Raw genomic sequence first — 19,178 nt, 5'->3', positions numbered from 1 at the left:
CCACAGTTTTCAAATGCGGAAGTCAGCGTTTTTAAGTCGTTTTAGATAAATAATGCGATTTAAAATGTGCAAATTTTAACATAATGATTCACAGGTATCATAGATTATAACTGTAAAGCCGATACAAGCACAATACGTCTGCTTTAAAACTCTTGGCCTAGACTTCAATATATTCTACAACACTTTATCTTTTATTTTTTTCAAAACCAAGCGGCCGTATTGCACACGCATTAAAAGTACGCCACTATGCAGCACTGTTACCGCAAACTCCTATAGGAACAAGCCGATAGTCCATTTTTGGATCTCAAATCACCAGTTGGTTTTGGTTGGCACCTCACCTCAGAAATTGCATAGTGTGACTTTAGGTTTTAACATTTGCATCCTTTCAGACTTAAGTTGGCCCAAATCCATTTTCCACTCATGTTAAGTAAATATTGTGTGTATTTTAGACTCTCTCCAAAATTGCAGATGTGAACAATCCCCATGGTTGACTTCACAGGGTCCAGAGAAGAGGGTGGGAGGGAGGGAGGCGGGTGAGCTCGGAAAAACGGGGGGCACAACATGAACGGTGGGCTGGAAAGAATTAAAGAGGAGGAGAGAGGGGAGAAAGAGAGAGAAAGGGGGAGAGGGAGAGAGCGGAGGTTTGGGTAGGGTCCTCCAGTCCCCACATTTGAATTTGCACCAAGAAGAAGACGACGACTCAGGTATGTGGAAATTTGTCCCTCTGAAAGACTAAATGTTCTGAATGAGGACTTGATGACAGCTGGAGTGTATAGGAGTCTGGGGGGGTTTATTACATGTAGGTTTGGGGGCAGAAGTGACATCCAATTACAAGGCTGCCGTGTGTATTCCTATGGAGAGGGATCGCAAAGAATGTGCTGGTTTAATTGGCCTGAACGAAAGACACAAAAGAGTTCATGTTTTCTTTTCTTTTTTTTTAACAAACGTATATAATTAATCAGCTGTGACTTAAGTTTGTGAGTAGGGTCGACTCCAGATGGTTTTTGTTTTTGTTTTTTTCCCCCTGCTCTTCTCAGCTGAAGGATCTTGTAAAAAAAAAAAAAAAAAAAAAAAGTTTCATCGGACAATAGTAGCTTAGATGGAAGATCAGAAGATGAACTCTAGTCTGAAGGTTGGTGGTTCGAATCCCGCCGTTGACATGATTTAAATTGGTGATTGAGTGGTCACAGAGATTTGATCCAGCTGTTGCTGCGTTCTTGGGCAAGACACTTTACCACCTTCACCCCTAGAAACTGTAAGTACTGGTTTATGAATGTGTGAGTTCTTCCTTTTTCTTTGAGGTAGAAAAGCTTTATATAAATCTAACCATATGATCCTCAATTTCAGATAATATTGTAAGGACTCAGATGGTGTAACTATTTAGAGTTGTACACCATTATTTCGAAGTAGTAGTGGTAGTAGCAGCAGCAGCAGCAGCAGCAGTAGTAGTAGTAGTAGTAGTAGTAGTAGTAGTAGTAGTAGAAGTAGTAGTAGTAGTATTGTTATAGTACATGTATTGCAGTTTTTTGTGGCCATCCAAATCAATTTCACTTTCTCAATCTGAACTCTTGTTTTAGCTCTAAGTGGCTAAGTTGGCTTTTTGCAATGTTTGGTCACATTCTGACCAATTGATCAAATGATTCTAACTTTAGTTGTGTTGGTTCTTATCTGTTGCAAAAATACAGTACTGACTTACTCTTGGGAGAAGAAACTTAACTTGTTCTTGTGCATTCCAGACCTAAGGATGGCTCTAGCCTCCTGCAGTGTTGAGTGGATATTATCATATGGAAAAACAACTAATACTATATATATATATAAGGCATAAGGCAAGTGGAGTGTATTGCTCAAGGGAACAGTGGTTGTGTGCGTTGTTAGTAGTGGACAGTGTGAACAGTTGGCCTCGTGAGCCCCTCCTGTTTTCTGTTCAAGTCTGGAACTCCTCAAATCACTGCCTCAGAAGTCCTTTAGAAGATTCCTTTTGTTTGGAACAGATCTCAGACTCTTTACAGACTCAAGGCGCCATGTTTGTTGGGACACTAGGGCGGACATGAGCTTCCTTCTTTAGTGAATTCACCTGTCAATCAAAATGTATGGGGTCACATTTTTATATAGCACTTTTCTATCTTTAAGGCTCTCAAAGCTTGTCAGGGAACCACTCACTCATACAAACACACATTCACACACCACTGTACACAGACACTGAGGGCGAGGTGGGTTAAGTGTCTTGTCCAAGGACACAACGCCAGCATTCATCTGTGTGAGCTGGAATCGCACCTCCAATCTGTGGGTCAATGGATGATGATGATGTTTGTGTCGAGAGCAGGATTCGAACCATCAACATTCAGATCAGTAGACAAGCACACACATTGCTTTTGTTTTATACGTCCCGAGAAGTGCCTTTAAAGGTGCACTGTTATTTTTGTGGTGAAGGATACATCTCCGACATAGACTGTATATATAAATGGATATAGCTAACCTGCTAGCTGCAATGTTCCAGATAGTAGGTGATCATGGGCACGCTTTTGGCTCCATCGACTCTGGCTCCAATCCACTTTCTATTGAAAAACTGTCACCCCTCTCTTTGTCATGTTCGTATTAACCAACTCTACATGATCCTGGTGTTTTTATTTTGTAACTGTACTGCTGCTACTGTAAATCAACATATGAATATTAATAACACAGGGTGCTCCATTCCCACAGTTTTCTCCTGCTAGCATTACAAATACAGGTTACCTTCAACAGCCTCACTCTGAATTGGCTCTTTTGTTGCTATGATACTCGTGGCTGGAATTCCAAATATGGAACTCAACTCCAAATTTGCCCCTATAACTGCTCTAGCCTTGATGAACTTCATTTGACTGGAGCCAAACCCCATGGGTGATGTCAAACTCACTTAATCCACTTCTTTATACAGTCTGTGATCTTCCATCATGAAGACATTATTGCTTTGCTTTGAATGTTCAACAGGACCCCATTTAATATATCTCTTTTTATATCTAACAGACAGGTGAAGCCACCGGGCTAAGTTACAGGTCAGGTTTGCAGAAAGGCGAGCCCACTCACAATAAGAAAGCATGTTTTTAGGGCATTTTTTTAATTAACAAAAGCATGATAATTGAGTAGATGGTAGACAGACATGTTTAATACTATAATTAGAAACATTCCAGGTAAAGCAATAACATCTCAAACAGATGACAGACCGCCACCAGAAAAGTCCCATAATGCACCTATATAACAAGTTTGTCCTGTCTCTGCCCGTGGGTTTCAGAATGATGAGACATTTGGATCATTTCTATAGCAATTAACAATTTATCACTAACTATTACATCCTTTGAACGGTGACTCATCCTCAAGATGTCATCTATAAGCTAGAATTGTCACAATAGTAAAATGTCAAACTCAATTTCACAACTAAGGAACAGGAAGTACTTTCTTTTCTATTTCCATGTGGCCTTATATCTGTGTAATCTCTTAGTGTCCAGTAGGTTCATAATGGGTGTATACTAGTGTATGTGTCTTATACTTGTGAAAGATACAGCTCAAGATAATTCTAAAGCTTCAGGAAAGGTTCATTTCTGTCCTGTGAATGTGACTTTTTTAGTATTAATACCTGCTCAAATGACTATCTAGTTGTAGTATTTGACAACCATACTACAAACAGAATGTTGAAATACAAATACATTTCTCTCCTTTGTTCCCAGAGCCCCATAAGTCCCCATCATGTCTCCAGTCTCCCTCCTCCTCCTCTGCTCCCTGCTCCCCTGCTCTCTCTGCCATTCCCAGGACCCCTTCTCATGGCTATACGGGCGCAGTGGGCAGGCACTGGCAGCTCTCCAGGCCGACCGCACCGGAGGGGACTGTCCTGAGGAGTGTGACTGCCCCCCCTCTTACCCCGTGGCCATGTACTGCGACGGGCGCGGCCTCACCTCCATGCCCTCCATCCCTGAGAGGATCAAGTACCTGTACCTCCAGAACAACCAGATCTCCGCAGTGCCTGACGCAGCCATGGTCAACGCCTCCAACCTGGTGTGGCTCATGATGCACCACAACCAGATACGATCGGACGCCATCGGGAAGAAGGTACTACAACAAGAACACAAATGTTTCGTATGTTTTTCTTTTTAGGTTGATATATAGTCTTATCTGCAGTCTGATTTGATATTGTTTCTTGCCACTTGCTGTCAGTGGTGGAAGGTAATGAAGTACAAGTAATATAGTACTGTACTAAATAGAGTTTTTAGTAAAATGTACTTTACTTAAGTACATTTTACAGTGGATACTTTTTACTTCACTACATTTAAGAGCAGTATCTGTACTTTCTACTCCATTACATTTTTGAGCACACCTGAAAAGTAAAAAGTACTTTTTATATGACTTGAGGGAGTATTTTTACCATGTTCATGGAAACATCCTGACTAAAGTTTTCGAGTTCAGGCTTCGGCTTTGAGCAAACAAAAATAAATACACAAAATTCATCAGAAAAATTAAGATTTTGATTTGTATTGTTACTGTTTGACCACAATATTTATTTATTTTTAACACTTTAACACATGAACAACACTTGTGTGAAATACTTAAACTTTTTACTCTTTAAGTAACATATACTTAAATACGTTTACTTAAGTAGATTTTTTTCATGTGATACTTTTACTTGAGTAACTTTTTACCCCTGTAGCTGTACTTTTACTTAAGTAACAAAATTGAGTACTTCATCCACCGCTGCCTGCTGCTATAAAGGTTCTAGTTCCTAAACAAACATAAAACTTGAAAGGAAACATGAATTAACCGCCAATGTGCAGTAGTGGAATGTAACAAAGTCAAAGTAGTAAAATGCTGTACTTAAGTAAAAATTTTAGGTATCTGTACTTTACTTAAGTCAGTTTTAAAGTGGATACTTTTTACTTTTACTTCACTACATTTGAGAGCAGTATCTCTCTCCACTACATTTTTCAACAGAACTGAAAAGTAAAAGTATTTTGTATTATTGTGTGAGACCTGCTGAAAAGTCTGAGGGTTTATTTTTAACATGTTCACAATTTGAGCAAAAAAAAAAAAAAAAATAGAAATAAAAACATGTGGGAAAAAACTTGTTTCTGTTGATCTCTTATTAGATCTCAAAATCTGCACTTTTTACTCTTGAAGTACATTTTTAAACTTTAATAAGTAGATTTTTTTCATGTCATACTTTTACTTTTATTTGAGTTTTTGTTTTTTTTTTTGTTTTTTTTTTCCTTTTTTCTTTTTTTTTCCTTTTTTCTTTTACTTAACTAAGAGTCCCTCTTCCACCACTGCCCATGTGTCAGTGTTAAACCAGTTTAGGAACATTTGAGCTTTCCGGTGTTACATTAATAACCTTTCTTCCTGTTAAAGCCAAATAAAAACAGTTTGATGGAACCAACATGGCGCTGCCAGTCCGGATATCCATGTGTAATCTGCACCCACTGCCCTGCGTGATGCTCGCTGGCAAAAATGATTTGGTTAAAGGGCCTGTACCTGATTTCAAACCATGAGTCAGGAACATGTTTTAGTTTGAACTTTTTAGGTGTGTCACGCAGTTCTTTCCTCACAGTTCTTACATTTCTGCTACTATTTATGTTATTGTCACTCTTGAAAATGCAACATGACAGAGAATCAGTCTAGATTGTATCTGGCAGCTGGTTTCCCATGATTTTTAGCAACAATGAGCCTGACTGGATGAAATAATGTGACTTGTTAATAGCTTTTCTGTTAGTCATTACCTGAGAAATAGTGTGTGAAATGAATAGATTGTGTTTAAGTCTGTTTTTTTTTTTTTTTCTTATCTAGCAGGCCATACAAGATATGATGTACAGAGCATTTATCTAGACCAGGTACTGGCCCTTTAATTATCTATAAGCCTAACTAGTTCAAAACGATAGTCTTTCATGATCTTTTTGTGTTGCTTTACAATTTAGGTCAATATTATTTGCGTGAAAGATTTGGGACCAAACCATAGAGCAAAGACACAGCATAAAGAAGATTCACAGATGCGTATTTACTGTACATGACGTCACCTTTCAGATAATCTCTTAGGTTGCAATGTTTAGTACCACACTGTTTCTCAGTTCTATGTTACGTCTTTTTTTTAAGACGCCATGTTTGTTACATGAATGGGCCATGTGTTTCTGAACTGTGCTAAAACCAGGACCAGTTTGAACACACCTTAATTCATGTATGGACTGATTATATCTCTATCTATAATAGTCCCTAGTCCAATGACAGTTTTATTGCCGTAATCTTGTCTAGACTCTTTACATTCAGTTCAACCCTATTGTCACATACTGTGTTTCCTCACATGTGGATGAGACGCTTCCAGACACAGCGGTATCTGTATTGCAGTGGTGTTGGTTAATGTCTCACAGGTGGAAACTGTTTAAGTGTCTGAGATTTATTCAGAGCAGAGCTGATGTTAAGTAAGAAACATGTGGTCTGCTTTTGCACCTTCCCTTTAATAACACATTTAGTCATATCTGAATCTCAGCACTAAATAAAAATTGACTTTTTAGAGTTTTAACCGTGCTATAGTTGTTTCCTTCTCAATTACCCTCTCCAATTTCCAATCGTATTTAGAGTGAGTTCTCCCCCCGTTTTCACCACTACCGGTACATGGCCATTGTTCTGTACTTAATTTGTTTCCAAATAGTTTTTTCGATGGTGATACTTGTAGGATTAGGCAGCAACATGTACACATTTTTGCAGGAATGAAGTCTAACATATAAATGAAGCTAGTGTGAAGCTAGTGTGATCTGCAGCTATCCATAGGAGGTTCCAACAGTTTGTGGCAGTGCAGCGCCTGGGATTTTTTTTCCAACTGGCAAAACAGCAGACTTGTTTCTTTTATTGAGATGTTTATGATCAATATAGCGATTTAAAATGTCAAAAGATAACACAATGACTCACAAGTGTCATAGATTATAATTACACAGCAGACACAAGTGTGATATTTCTTCTTTTAAGACAGGGGTGTCAAACTCATTTTGACTCATTTTCAACAAAATGGTTGCTCTCAAAGGGCCGGATGTAACTCTAAGATAAATGTCACTACATTTTAATCTTGTTAATTAACAGTTTCTATATTTATTACTTATTCAAGTTATAAATATTGCATATGGATTTGCATAGATATGAAAAAATGTTTAACTGTGTATCTCTTGATAAACTGACATTAACTGATAAACATACCTTTTAATTTACTTTGTCACGGGCCACATAAAATGATGTGGCGGGCCGCATTTGGCCCACGGGCCTTGAGTTTGACACATGTGTTTTAAGGTGTTGTATTACGTAAAATTCTGTTAGCTTATCAAAAACGTACCTGGAGATGTGTTTTGCTTCATTCACACGTCTTTGAGTAACACTTTATTATTAGTCTGTAACATCTCCAAAGCTCAAAATGCTCTGTTCCACCTTGTGATGTCATGAAGTGGTAGTTTTCAAATTAACAGTTGCCTTATCCAAATGATTCTAGTGAAAGTGTATAGAGTTTAAAAACACAATGAAACATGTGTGAATGAAACAAAACACAACTCCAGGTATGTTTGTGATGAGGAAACATTATTATAACATAGAATAGTGTAATCTGGACCCTTTAACTCTGGGATAAACTGAGCAGGACTTACCCGGTTATGTCTCTATATGTTTCTATGTTTCTAGGCCTTCCTGAAGCTGGCGAAACTGGACCGTCTGTATCTCCAACACAACAATCTGACCAGCGTTCCCTCCAACCTGCCCCGCTCCCTCCGCGACCTGCGCCTCCACCACAACTCCATCGACAAGGTTTGGCTCATTTCATCTGATCCGGAAGATAAGACTTTCTATTTAAAAGCCCAATTTTTCCCATGTGTTTGAGCAAAATGTGTCTTAGCCCACAATAGATATACTGTATAAGCAGCTCTTGAGGTCAAAATAAGTCCACTGTGTACTGTCTGGATCTAATAAGAAAGCATTTTATTGTGAGTTGTCTGAGAGTTGTGAAAAGTGCTCATATAAACTCATCATTGTGAATACTTAGGATATTCTGAATACATAAGGTAAGCAAGGAATAACTTTTTTGGTTTTTAGTTTTAGTTTTTCACATTTTTAAGACCGTAAATGTGTCAGGTAAATGTTGAATGTTTGAACCTTATCAGTGTTTGTTTGGGATTGGCTCTATAAACTTGCCGTATAAATATTAGCTATGGTTTAAACTCCTGTCAACTAACAACTATGACGACTTTAGGGTTGAATAATGGCTCCACTTGAAGCTGTTGTGAGCAAACAGTCACATTTGTTTATTTATACTGACACTGAACTTTGTACCAGTTTTTGTTTCATAGGCAAAGTAATTACGGAGCATAGACTGTACATACACTCACCTAAAGGATTATTAGGAACACCTGTTCAATTTCTCCTTAATGCAATTATCTAATCAACCAAGCACATGGCAGTTGCTTCAATGCATTTAGGGGTGTGGTCCTGGTCAAGACAATCTCCTGAACTCCAAACTGAATGTCAGAATGGGAAAGAAAGGTGATTTAAGCAATTTTGAAGTGGCATGGGTGTTGGTGCCAAGACGGGCCGTTCTGAGTATTTCACAATCTGCTCAGTTACTGGGATTTTCATGCACAACCATTTCTAGGGTTTACAAAGAATGGTGTGAAAAGGGAAAAACATCCAGTATGCGGCAGTCCTGTGGGCAAAAATGCCTTGTTGATGCTAGAGATCAGAGGAGAATGGGACGAGTGATTCAAGCTGATAGAAGAGCATCGTTGACTGAAATAACCACTCGTTACAACCGAGGAATGCAGCAAAGCATTTGTGAAGCCACAACACGCACAACCTTGAGGCGGATGGGCTACAACAGCAGAAGACCCCACCGGGTACCACTCATCTCCACTACAAATAGGAAAACTATTAACCAGTTCAACAAATCTGCAATTTGACAGTTAAACAGCAAATTCCACCTGGGAATTCTGACCTGACTCCAGCTCAATTTAAACTCTGGCGACTCAAGAATGTTCTGATGTCGTGAACACCCAGTTATCAAACCTGTGCCAAAGTTTTAAAGGGCCAATACCTTATTTTTACTGTTTTAAAAATGGGAAAAAACAGAACTAGTTTATTTTAAACAGTTTGCAGTTGTCCAAAGTTATTCCTCACTTACCTTATGCATTCAGAGTATCCTAGTTATTCACAGCGATGAGTTTATAAACACTTTTCACAACTCTCAGAGACCAGAGTGGAGTTTTGCCATGACGGTAAACCTAACAACATCTCTCACTTCTTGGTTATCTGACAATAAAAAGCTTTATAATTAGATGCTGTCAGTACACAGCAATCTTGACCTTTGAACTCAAGAGCTACATATACAATACATATATACTGGGGAACTATATGGGAAAAAATCTAACCCTTTAATAGTAATATGGCAAGTGTATGGAACTACATCCAAACAAATGATGAAAAATAGACTCCATAGAATTATATTGTCCTCCATCTGAATCTAAGACGTACAACATTAACACATCCCACTTACCTGTTTTGTCCAGATCACAGGGGCAGACTTCGAGGGCATGGACAACCTGACTGTCCTGTACCTGCACGATAACTCCATCTCAGAGATCAGCTCATCCCTGAAGAGTCTGGGGTCCCTCACTCTGCTCGACATCAGCGGAAATAAGCTCAAAAAGGTGAGAGAGCAGACACACAGCACACAGCCTGCAGAGCATTAAAGACATAGTATGGGACTTTTTCAGAGGCGGGTAGTACTCTGTTACATTTACGCAGTTACATTTGCTTTTTAAAGAAATAGTACTTAAGTATCAGATGTAACAGTTACTCTTTAAGTTACTCTTATTTGAGTAGTTGCTTCCCCCAAGTAACTTTTCACTCTTACTTGAGTCATTTCTTGGACCACAACTTTGTATTTCTATTTGAGTACTATTATTTTGAAGTAACATTACTCTTACTTGAGTACAGTTTTTGATAGCTCGATCCATCTCTGAAATTTATAGCCAAATAATTGACTGAAACAAAAGAATGTTTTTCATTTTAGTTGTGTTTAATGCAGTGAACAGGCTTGCATCTCCACAAACCTGAGTCCTGCTCGTTTCCATGGACATGTTGTTCCTTTGGCTGTAATATAACATATAAGCAAAAGGCCAATAACAATATAAATGATACATGATGTCCTTTAAAAAGTTTTATTAGGAGCATAAGAAGCCTTTTCTAGGTCAGCGTTAAAGGTTCTATATTACACAAAACTGACTAGTGTGAGTGTTGTGGAAAAATTACAATTCTAGATGAAAAGTAATCAATTTGTGAAGCCCGGTGAGTTTTGAAATACAGAAAAAGGTTTATTCTTTGTTACAGCAGATACAGACAGGACAGGGCCCAGGCCTGTCCTGGCCACAGACTCACAGCCTTTCAGCGTCTCCCCCAGTCTCCCCCCGAGTATCTGAGCTCTGAGTATTTATACCAGAATGACAAAGCTACATATATTTCAAAGCAGAGTGACTTTTGTTTCACACCCATGAGATAATGAACTTTTACACTTAGACAGGTAGAACAACAACGAGTTTCCCTTCACATATGTCTGGTCTGGGTCTGACACAATGACACAAATACTTTTAAAGACACAACATGAATATACTTACCGGTACATTTCTATCACAGTGAGCTTTAAACCATGTTATAATGTTGTTATTTCATCAAAAACACACCTGGAGTTGTGTTTTGTTTCATTCACACATGTTTGGTTAACACTTTATTATTAGTCTGTTACATCTTCAAAGCTCAAAATGCTCTGCTCCAACTTGTGATGTCATGAAGTGGTAGTTTTTAACAACTACCTTTTACCTTTAGTTCAGTAGAGATCGGCAAATCCAGGTCTGAAACCATCCATATGATTCTAGTGAAGGTGTGTGGAGTTTAAAAACACAGTGGAGCTCTTCCTGTATCACCACATGACATCACAAGGTGGAACAGAGCATTATTATTATTATTATTATTTTTAGTTTGAGGGAAGAACTCAGCCTAAATATGTAGAGTTTGTGTGTTAAACATGTGTGAATGAAACAAAACACAACTCCAGGTCTGTTTGTGATGAAGAAACAATAGATATAACAGATCAGAAACCAGTCTAAGAGTTTATACTGTCATGATGGTTCTCCTCATCATTCACACACTCGAAATGATATTGTGAGTGTTCATTCATATTTGAGTAACCTTTATCCTCCTGTATTCAAAAGTCTCTGGAACTTCTGGTTTACCCCATTCGACCCCTTTTAAATTTACAATCACATCATCTTAAAGGAGACCAGTGCAGCCCGTGTGTGATCTGACCATGTATTAAGACATACAGACACTGGCTTTAACGCATTTAATGTGTTTCCCAATGACTTATGAGTATTAACGACAAAACGGTGGCTCAACATGGTAAAGAATGCAGACAGTTCAGACAATTATGTTATTAAGTGAATAAACTCAGATTAAGTTATTGCAGAGAGGAGGGGCCCACACTGGGTTTAGGTCAAGTCACACAGCTAAAGTGTGCAATAAATGAATCAGGAGGAAACTAAGGATTCAAATTGAGAAAAGACTTTATAAAGACAAAAGGGAGGAGTAAGATATTTTTACAAAACTAGTACTTTGGTGTGTGCGTTAAAGGGCTTATATTCTGCTGTTACCTCATCACAAACAGACCTAGAGTTGTGTTTTAGTTCATTCACACAGATTTAACACACAAACCTTGCATATTTAGGCTGAGTTCTGCTCTTAAACAGAAAAAAAACACTCCTCGTTCCACCTTGTGATGTCATGTGGCAATACAGGAAGTGCTCTACTGTGTTTTTAAACTCCACACACCTTCACTCAACTGAGAAGTCAATGTTTATGTGTCTTCTCTCACACAAAACAAGGGTGGGAAAAATATTAACGGGATACATAAGTAATACCAACATTGCCTTTCTAATCTTTTTAAATGTGGGTGTGTCTCAACCTATAGAAATACTACAGTAAGAATCATGTGTTACTAACGATTCCCCTTGTTTATAAGTGAAGCTGTCAGAACGATTCTCTTGCTCATGGAATCATTTCGTAATTGATTGTGTAATAACTCAAACCAGTGTCTGTATCTTTAAACTCACCATTAAATCACACTTTAGTTGCATTACTCACCTTTAAGATTATCTGACTGCAGACTCAAACTATTTCTGTATCCCTTTAACGTTTTCCCTCCCTTGTATTTGTGTCACTTGTGGATCAGCCGCATGATGTTGAGTGTGTTGACTTTATCAGGATATAGAACAGTGATATTGATTAGTAGTTTCACTGATGTCATAAAGAAACACACCTCTGGAAAAAAGGCTACTGTAAATGTTTAGCATGACGCCATTTTACGACAAAAGAAAATGTAAAATAAAAAGAAATCTAAAAATCTAGGTATATACTGTATTTTCCAGACTATAAGTCGCACTTTTTTCCATAGTTTGTCCGGGGGTGCGACCTATACTCAGATGTAACTTATGTGTGAAATTATAAAATTCTTCATTTCACATCTTTGTTATTGTCACACTGACAACTGCACAAGGACACTCTGACTTGTGTACCAGTTCATCTACTTCCGGAGTTGGTGGAGTTGTTCAGAAGCGACACCGAGGATGAAGAATTTAATGGATTTAGTGATTTGGAGTGAGATTCAGAGTAAACTTGTTAGCTTGTTTTTTTATGCTTTAATTATCTGATTAACTGTTAACATCTTACATTGACAGACCAGACATGTGTTCAGTTCTGTCTATGCTTCATGTCGCTGAATAAATATAAATGTGTTGTTAGCGTGCTGTACTGATATTCAGATAGTGCCAAACAGGACATGATGTGCAGTTTTGTGTAATATCGTGAATCTAAAAACAGGACATTTTATACTGTAGCTGGTCCCAGACTCTGGAAAAACTGTCCTCTGTGTATTAGAACAGCCCAGTATTTCTGAAATATTTTTACATTTTTATCAAAAACTCATTTGTTTGCACTGGCTTTTATCATGAGTTGAGTGGGGCTCTTGTGTTGTATAGTTTTGTATTGACAGATTTAAACTTCGTCTTTTGCTATTGTTCTGTTTGGGTTTTATATTATAAGATTGCACTTTATATCACCTTTGTACAGCACTGTGGTGGGTGTTTTCAAATGCCCTTTATAAATAAATTTGACTTGACTTAAGTAAAACATCGCCTTGCCTTGTGGTCTACAAACACGTCATCCTTTGCACTGACTTTGGCACTTTTCTGAATGTCTCTCCATACTCTCTCCTCCATTTCATTCTTTCGTGTCTAATCGAGCTTAAAGGCAAGGTCTTAAAGGTATTAACCATGTGACAAATTTTAAACATGTGTAGTTATCCAAAGTTCTTCCTCATTTACCTTTCTAATTCTGTGATAGTAACACACTTTATAGTTAGACGCAGACAGCACACAGCGATCTATCCTTGGCTTATAATAATAAAGTACTGTGTTTAAGTAGAGTTTTTAGGCATCTGTTCTTTACTTAAGTACATTTCACAGTGGATACTTTTTTACTTTTACTTCACTACATTTGAGAGCAATATCTGTACTTTCTACTCCACTACATTTTTGAACAGGACTGAAAAGTAAAAAGTACTTTTCATATGACTTGAGGGAGTATTTTTACCATGTTCATGGAAACATCCTGAATAAAGTTTTTGAGTTCAAGCTTCGACTTTGAGCAAACAAAAATAAATGCACAAAATGTATAAGAAAAATTAAGAAATTTATTTGTATTGTTGCTGCTGACCAAAATATGTCTCATTTTTTAAATTTATATCATGACATTTAACATTTTAACACATGAACAACACAATACTTTTATTTTTTACTCTTTAAGGACATTTTAAACAGGCACTTCAATACTTTTACGTAAGTAGATTTTTCATGTGATACTTTTACTTTTACTTGAGTAATATTTTACCTCAGCATCTGTACTTTTACTTAAGTAACAAAACTGAGTACTTCATCTACCACTGCTCTGTACTGGGACAAGACCAGTTTTATTCAAGTTTGGACTACAAAAATGGGTACAGCCACTTTAAAGGACAGGGAAAAGGTCTTATGTAACTGTCCCTCATGTGTCTGTCAGATCCCGGAGTCTCTGCCCGCTCACCTGCACCAGCTCTACCTCGAGTCTAACTCCATAGACTCAGTCCCCGAGGGTTTTCTGGGCGGTTTCTCTCAGCTGCAGTACATTCGTATGGCTCATAACCAGCTCACAGACAAAGGCATTCCCCCAAACACCTTCAACGTGAGCGGACTGGTGGAGCTGGACCTGAGCTTCAACCGCCTGGAGCGTATCCCCATCGTCAGCACCACCCTGCAGCACCTGTACCTGCAGGCCAACAGCATCAAAGGTACAGTGCAACTGACCTTATTCTGCCCCGCCCACTTTTTTCTGTAAATGCAACTAAACCGTGCTTTGTTTGTAGTAGCACTTCTGGTTAAGTGGAAATCCTGTTCCTTTCAATCAAGAACAATGGAGGCGTCACTCTTTGATTGATTTCTGATTACAAATTTCACACATTATGTATATGTTTGAATTTGTGCTTCTTTTTTACAACCATTATCTATCAATCAATCAATCATTAATGTCAATAATCCCAAAATATAAATACCTAATCTCTATCCCTCTCTCTTTTTGCCCTCTTCTTCTCTCTCATTTCCTTCTCCTCTGTCTCCCTCTCTCATGTTTGCAGAGTTCACTCTGGGGAGCTTCTGCAGTATCGTGGACATCTCAAACTTTTCCAGACTTCGCACTCTTCGTTTGGACGGGAACGAGATTGGACGACAGGACATTCCCTCCGAGTCCTCCCAGTGTCTGCGCCAGGCCTTCGAAATCGACATCTGAACATCTGAACATCTGAACATCTGAACATCTGAACATCTGAACATCTGATCACTTTAAGACCTGAACACCTGAATATCTAAACATCTTAAAATCTGAACACCTGAATATCTGATCACCTGATCACCTAAACATCTGATCACGTTAACACCTGAACATCTGAACATCTGATCACCTTAACACCTGAATACCTGAACATCTGAACATCTGAACACCTGACCATCTGAACAGGTGAACAGCTGAACACCTGAATATCTAAACATCTCAGCATTTGAACCTGAATATCTAAACATCTCAACATCTGAACACCTGAACATCTCAACACCCGAACACCTGAACATCTGAACACCTGAACATCTTAACATATAAACATGTCAACATCTGAACACCTGAATATCTAAACACCTGAACACCCGACCATCTGAAGAGGTGAACAGCTGAACATCTGAACACCTGAACATCTGATCACTTTACCATCTGAACACCCAAACACCTGAATATCTAAATATCTCAACATCTGAACACCTGAATATCTAAACACCTGAACACCTGACCATCTGAATATCTGAACACCTTAACACCTGAACATCTTGTAATGATTTTATTGTTTGGTTTCAACACAATATCAATCCATGGTTTCAACTTCCTGTTCATAGTCACCATTTTGAATACATTTCACCATTCAAAAAACTGAATATTTTGTTTTATCTTGCTAGTTGCTATGCCAACGGTGTTCATTTTACATTTAGGTGGACAGGAAAATGACTTGTCTCTTTGGTGATGGTGTAGTGTGGTTAGATTAGATTTCTTTGTTACGTACTGTAGTAAACGATCTGTTATGTGAAGATTCCTCGTTTATTTTTTATCAAATATAAAAAACACCAAAACCTGCAAACTACATTGGATACATTGGATTTTAATGGGATTAGTCAAACAGCAAATTTAAACCAACAACTATATGTAAACATACTCAGAGCAGCGGCGGAAGGTAGAGAAGTACAAATAGTAAAATAGTTTTGCTCTTAAAGTACATTTTTTAATGGGTGCTTAAATACTTGTACTTAAGTGTTTTTTTCATGTGATACTTTTACTTTTTACCTTTGTATCTGTACTTTTACTTAAGTAACAAACTGAGTGCTTCATCCACCTCTGCCTCACAGTACATTTGAGACGATATAGTTTACATTAGAGTACTTCCTGTAGAGGGCGCTTCTTTGAATATTGTTCTATCTCCATGTATCAAATTTTTGTCATTTTTCATCTTTTTTTTTTAACCTTTTTTTACTTTAGGGCATTGTGCAAAACGTGCATTCTTCCTTTTACTCTTTCATATGAACAAATAGACTTTCTCTCTTGTTTTATTGTGAATTTCAGGTTATGATGAAAATGTGAGTAAATGTTGCATGAATAAGCTTTAGACTGACAAAGGTTTTCCTGTTCACGGGCCTGTTTCAAATAAAGAGGGTTTTTTCACCTTTTACATCCCTTTTTCTGTTTCAATGTCTTAATTTTTACAGGTTGCTCTGGTAACATCAAGGAGGGGGTTAAAGGTCATATATAGTGCTTAGTTTACTTTACAACGCAACAATTACCTGGAGCTGTGTTTTGTTTCTTACCACACATTTTAATACTCCTTTAAAATTAAACCATCACTCTCTTAACAGCTCAAGACACAAAACTATTTCACCTTATGATGTCACTAAGTGGTAATCTCGGTAGTGTTCCTCGCTGTTTTTAAAACTCATACGCCTTCACAGACTCAGTCTTGGGATTTCAAACTCTAATTAGTTACTTTTTTATTTTTAGCCTTCTCAGTCCATCACAACAGGATGTGTCCTTGCGCCGCCTACTAGCACCATTTGAGCTTTATAAAAGAAAATACCAACACAAGGGAGCTCAAAGATAGTTCAGATGAAATTCCTAACAGAACCCCCTTTAAAGCCTGGCCTGGGACTGCCATGGGGTCCCACTGGAGGAGCTGGAGGAAGTGTCTGGGGTGAGGGAAGTCTGGGAGTCCCTGCTTAGACTGCGACCCCGCAATTTACACATTTTAAAACTCCATATTGATCTAAAACAACTTAATAAAACAAACAAACAAGTTCAATGATGTCGCCATAAAAGTCATCACAATAAAGAGTCATGTGTCTGTCGCGCCTCCTGTGGAAAACTGCACATCTCACCAACGAGTGGCGACTGACTGTGCGGCGCTGCTGAATCCTGCATGTATCACTGATATGAAAATACGTCTGAGAATGAAGTGTGTACGTCACTGTGGCCACTGATCAGCAATGATACAGGAGGATAAGGATGACTCAAACATGCATAAATACAACTTTGAATGGACAATTGAGAAGGGGGAACAAGTGTAACATGATTACGGTAAAAGCTCAAAAAAGTTGATTTTGCAGAATAGTACTACTAACCTACTAACATTCTCATGAAATGAAAAAATTATCTACTATGGAGTTCAACAGTGGACGCCCAGCCCCTGATTCTGGAGTACATTTTTCCTATAGACACTGAAAAATGTTTAAAAAAAAAAAAAAAAAAAAAAAAAAAAAAATAGGCTTGCTCAGGGCTAATCAGAAATATACTTTTATTTAATAATCTTTCTGAAACATTATGAACTTAAAACAACCATGTTATAGATATTAGTTAGCACGTAGCTGGTTAGCCTTTGAACTCTTAATATTTTTTGAAAAGTCTATTGGAAAAATGAATGGAAATTTTACATCTGGAAGAGGAGCGGGTGGTCACTGTTCCTTTGTTTCGTAATGGTCTACTACTGTTTTATTGGCCCCATGACTTTATAATGAAGTTCTACTCCTTTGTTTAAGGTCAACCAGGTGTGTCCTCCTCCAAATACCTCACTACTAACAGCTCTTTAAGTGTGTTTGTCCTCTCTGTTAAATAAAGAGATAAAACCTTAAAGCCTTTGAATCAGTTCACTGAAGAATTAAACAAGCGTTCAAACAGGAAAGGAGAGTGAGATAATATTTGTAGAGTATTTGTTTTAGTCCTTGAGCAAGACACTTCATCCATCTTACCTGAATTAATGTGTCACTGAGATGGTGCGCAAGGACTGGGAGAGAGAACTGAATTGTTGTAACTTTTGGAGCGTACACCAGCTGTTTGTTTCCACGGAGATGTTATTGCTTTGCCTGGAATGTTCCACAGTGGCATTAAACACCTATATCTCTATGCAGACAAGCAAGTGACACTATCAGGTCAAGTTACAGGTCAGATCTGTGCAGAGGTGACCATCTTATAAGAAAGAACGCAGGTATTTTTAGCACCTGTCCACCAATCACCTCTCAGATCTGACCTGTAACTTTGTCTAGTGGTCATGGAGATATATATGTTTATACTGTACTGTGGAACATTTCAGGCAAATCAATAACATCATTTATTTTAATAGACTCCTTTTTCAGTCCAAGGTTTAGTTTGTTTACTCTGCATGTCTTGGAATAAATCACACACTGGGGAACATAGCACAGAATGTGAGAAGGAAACAGCAAAGGCGTAGACATGAGCAACAAAACACGACCCATAAGCAGAAGCACAACTCAAATCAGCCATTTCTGACCACTGCAAAAGAGGGAACCATGTTAGGGACTGGTACGGAGCAAACGTCACAGGGACAGAGGACAACAAACATCGTCGCTGGATTAGGGAGACGATTGAAATACAGAAACATGCCCATGAGACTTTAAACCGAGACGAGGGGTGCCTTTTTACTGTCACACACCGGGGATACTGTCCTGAAGAAGTTGGTCTGCAGATAGCGCTGTCGTCAACAGCGCCATCACCGAACAAATTAACCTCATTGGACTAAAGCAATAATATCTCCATGGAGACAAGCTGGTGGCAAACCATCCACCAAAAAAAGTCACATAGTGCACCATAAAGTGATAGTATGCAACTTTCTGGGAGATGGAAAGTCACCTCCATAAGTTAAAACCAAAAAAAACCAAAAAAACACACATGCTTTTATTTTAGTCACTCTAGCCTGTTTGTCCATTGATCTGAAGGTTGGCGGTTTGAATCCTGCTCTCGACATAAAACTGCTTTGGTTGAGCAGTTAGATCCACTGACCCACAGGCTGGCAGTGCGATTCCTGCTCCCACAAATTAATACTGTTATTTTGTCCTTGAGCAAGACACTTTACCCACCTCGCCCCCAGTGTCTGTGTAAACTGGTGTTTGAATGTGTGTGTGTGATGGGTGAGTGGTTCCTTGATGTAAAGTGCTTTGAGTGTCTTGAAGGTGGAAAAG

At 38.3% G+C, this 19,178-nt stretch overlaps 1 protein-coding gene across 1 annotated transcript; it reads left to right on the top strand.

Annotated features, from left to right (window-relative positions):
* The first annotated feature begins 627 nt into the window (after positions 1–627).
* On the top strand, positions 628–14,974 carry fmoda (fibromodulin a). The gene is made up of 6 exons (XM_033966886.2): positions 628–704; positions 3,702–4,080; positions 7,672–7,794; positions 9,546–9,686; positions 14,146–14,413; positions 14,756–14,974. The coding sequence occupies exons 2-6, from the start codon at positions 3,721–3,723 to the stop codon at positions 14,905–14,907; spliced, it is 1,044 nt and encodes a 347-aa protein (XP_033822777.1). The 5' UTR covers positions 628–704; positions 3,702–3,720; the 3' UTR covers positions 14,908–14,974.
* Positions 14,975–19,178: the final 4,204 nt, after the last annotated feature.

Source organism: Periophthalmus magnuspinnatus, chromosome 5 (assembly GCF_009829125.3).
Source record: "Periophthalmus magnuspinnatus isolate fPerMag1 chromosome 5, fPerMag1.2.pri, whole genome shotgun sequence".
NCBI lineage: Eukaryota > Metazoa > Chordata > Actinopteri > Gobiiformes > Gobiidae > Periophthalmus > Periophthalmus magnuspinnatus.
This window is presented reverse-complemented; position numbering and strand designations above follow the sequence as displayed.

Coding starts and splice junctions, on each gene's coding strand:
- fmoda (XM_033966886.2), top strand. CDS start 3,721: ATGTCTCCAGTCTCCCTCCTCCTCCTCTGCTCCCTGCTCCCCTGCTCT. Junction 4,081..7,671: donor CGGACGCCATCGGGAAGAAG/GTACTACAACAA, acceptor CTATGTTTCTAG/GCCTTCCTGAAGCTGGCGAA. Junction 14,414..14,755: donor GCAGGCCAACAGCATCAAAG/GTACAGTGCAAC, acceptor TCATGTTTGCAG/AGTTCACTCTGGGGAGCTTC.